General features: G+C 41.7%; 1 protein-coding gene across 1 annotated transcript; it reads right to left on the bottom strand.

The window, feature by feature from the left end:
• Nucleotides 1–238: 238 nt before the first annotated feature.
• LOC121155979 (40S ribosomal protein S29-like) lies at nucleotides 239–525 on the bottom strand. The gene has a single exon (XM_040979479.1). The coding sequence runs from the start codon at nucleotides 496–498 to the stop codon at nucleotides 328–330; it is 171 nt and encodes a 56-aa protein (XP_040835413.1). The 5' UTR covers nucleotides 499–525; the 3' UTR covers nucleotides 239–327.
• Between the last annotated feature and the right edge of the window lie 1,158 nt (nucleotides 526–1,683).

Here is a 1,683-nt window from a genome sequence, read left to right as displayed (position 1 = left end):
CCAACTCAGGTCTTGGAGGCACGTTTTCTGATCTAGCTCCCTCTTAATGTGCCTGGGGAAGGAGTTTGGGCCTCTGCTCCCATGGGGGAGACCTGAATAGAGTTCTAGGCAGCTGGCTTTGGTCTGACCCATAGTCGGCTGGTGCAGGCATTTGAAGAGTGAGTGAGCAGATGAAAGAATTCTCTCTCTCTTTCTCTGCCAGGTTGTCTTATATACAGAAATCTTTTTTTTTTTTTCGTAAATCGAAGTTCTTTATTTTATGTACAAAGAGCCGGCATGATTTTCCAAAGCGCCGATGTCTTGCAGCATCCACTCAAGGAGCATGACTTAATCCAACTTGATGAAGCCGATATCCTTGGCGTACTGGCGGAAACACTGGCAGCACATGTTCAGGCCGTATTTCCGGATCAGGCCGTGCCAGTTCGAGCATACTCGGCAAGAGCGCGAGCCCTGGCCGAATTTGCGCGGGTGACTCCAGTAGAGCTGCTGGTGACCCATCTTGTCCTCACGAGGGCGAAGAGCAGAAAAAAAGCTACAGAAATCTTATATACAGAAAAATCTACATTTCACTCACTCTTCAATTACTTTTATTACCCCGCATCTCCCATGGTTAACAACTTTTCCTACATACATACATAAATGCACACATACATATTATTTATTTCTGGACAGACAGGTAGGCACAGGTGATTATCTTATTTGCTGTCTTTTTCCCCAAATGCCTGCAATGGCCAGGACTCAAAGACAGCAGCAGAAAAGCAGTCTGGGTCTCTCATATGGAATGCAGAGACACACTACTTGAACTACCACCTGCTGATTCAAGGGTACCCATGAACAGGAAGCTGAAATCCAGGGCAGAGGTGAAATTCACATCCAGGCATTCCTATGGGCTACAAGCATTCCAAGTACCACTTATCTGCTCAAACATCCGTGCAGTGTGCTGCTCTCCACTTTTTCCCTTTCTCCCTAGAAGTAAGCCAAATCCTAAAAATGGTATATAATATTAGCGTGGAAGATTTTATGCTTTGTTGCATGTGTTTCTACATTTAACAAATATATGCCAAGTAGTTGTGGTTTTGAAAGTTCTGCAAGCTGTGTCACAAGGAGCGTCACGTTGCAGCTAGCTTTGTCCGTTCAGTGTTTTTGACATTTCTCTGCGTAGATACATGTCAGTGCAATTCGTTTCTTCTGACTATATCCTATTATATAAATAAGTCAGCATAGCATTCCTGTTCCATTTAATAGTATATATGATGATTCTCCAAGTCCTTGTGGTTTTCCCTGTCTAGAAGTTTCTTTCTCTTTTTGGCTGGTTCTATCTCTTCCCTCGGGTCACAGCTCAGAGAAACTTCTCAGATGACCCTATCTATGGAAGTGTTCTTCATCCTCATTTCCACTCTAAATGGCTTACTATTTTGCTGTTTGTAACACCTTGTTTATTCTTTATGTAGCATTTACTTTGCATTATTCATGGTCTGTTTTTTTTCTCAATGGACGGTAAGCCCTCTCAGGTTATAGTCTTTGACTTGATCATGCACTTTGTACAGTCAAAGAAGCATATCGTATTAGATATTGTACTAGAATATATATCATGTTTAAGTGACTCAACTTGATGTTGAGAGAATAAAGAAGTTGGTGAATACAAGGTCATTTTTTTGTTTGTTTCTTAAAAAAAAAAAGTCA

The sequence above is a fragment of the Ochotona curzoniae genome, unplaced genomic scaffold, assembly GCF_017591425.1.
Source record: "Ochotona curzoniae isolate NIBS_2020 unplaced genomic scaffold, NIBS_Ocur_1.0 contig_3190, whole genome shotgun sequence".
In the NCBI taxonomy this organism is placed as follows: domain Eukaryota; kingdom Metazoa; phylum Chordata; class Mammalia; order Lagomorpha; family Ochotonidae; genus Ochotona; species Ochotona curzoniae.
This window is presented reverse-complemented; position numbering and strand designations above follow the sequence as displayed.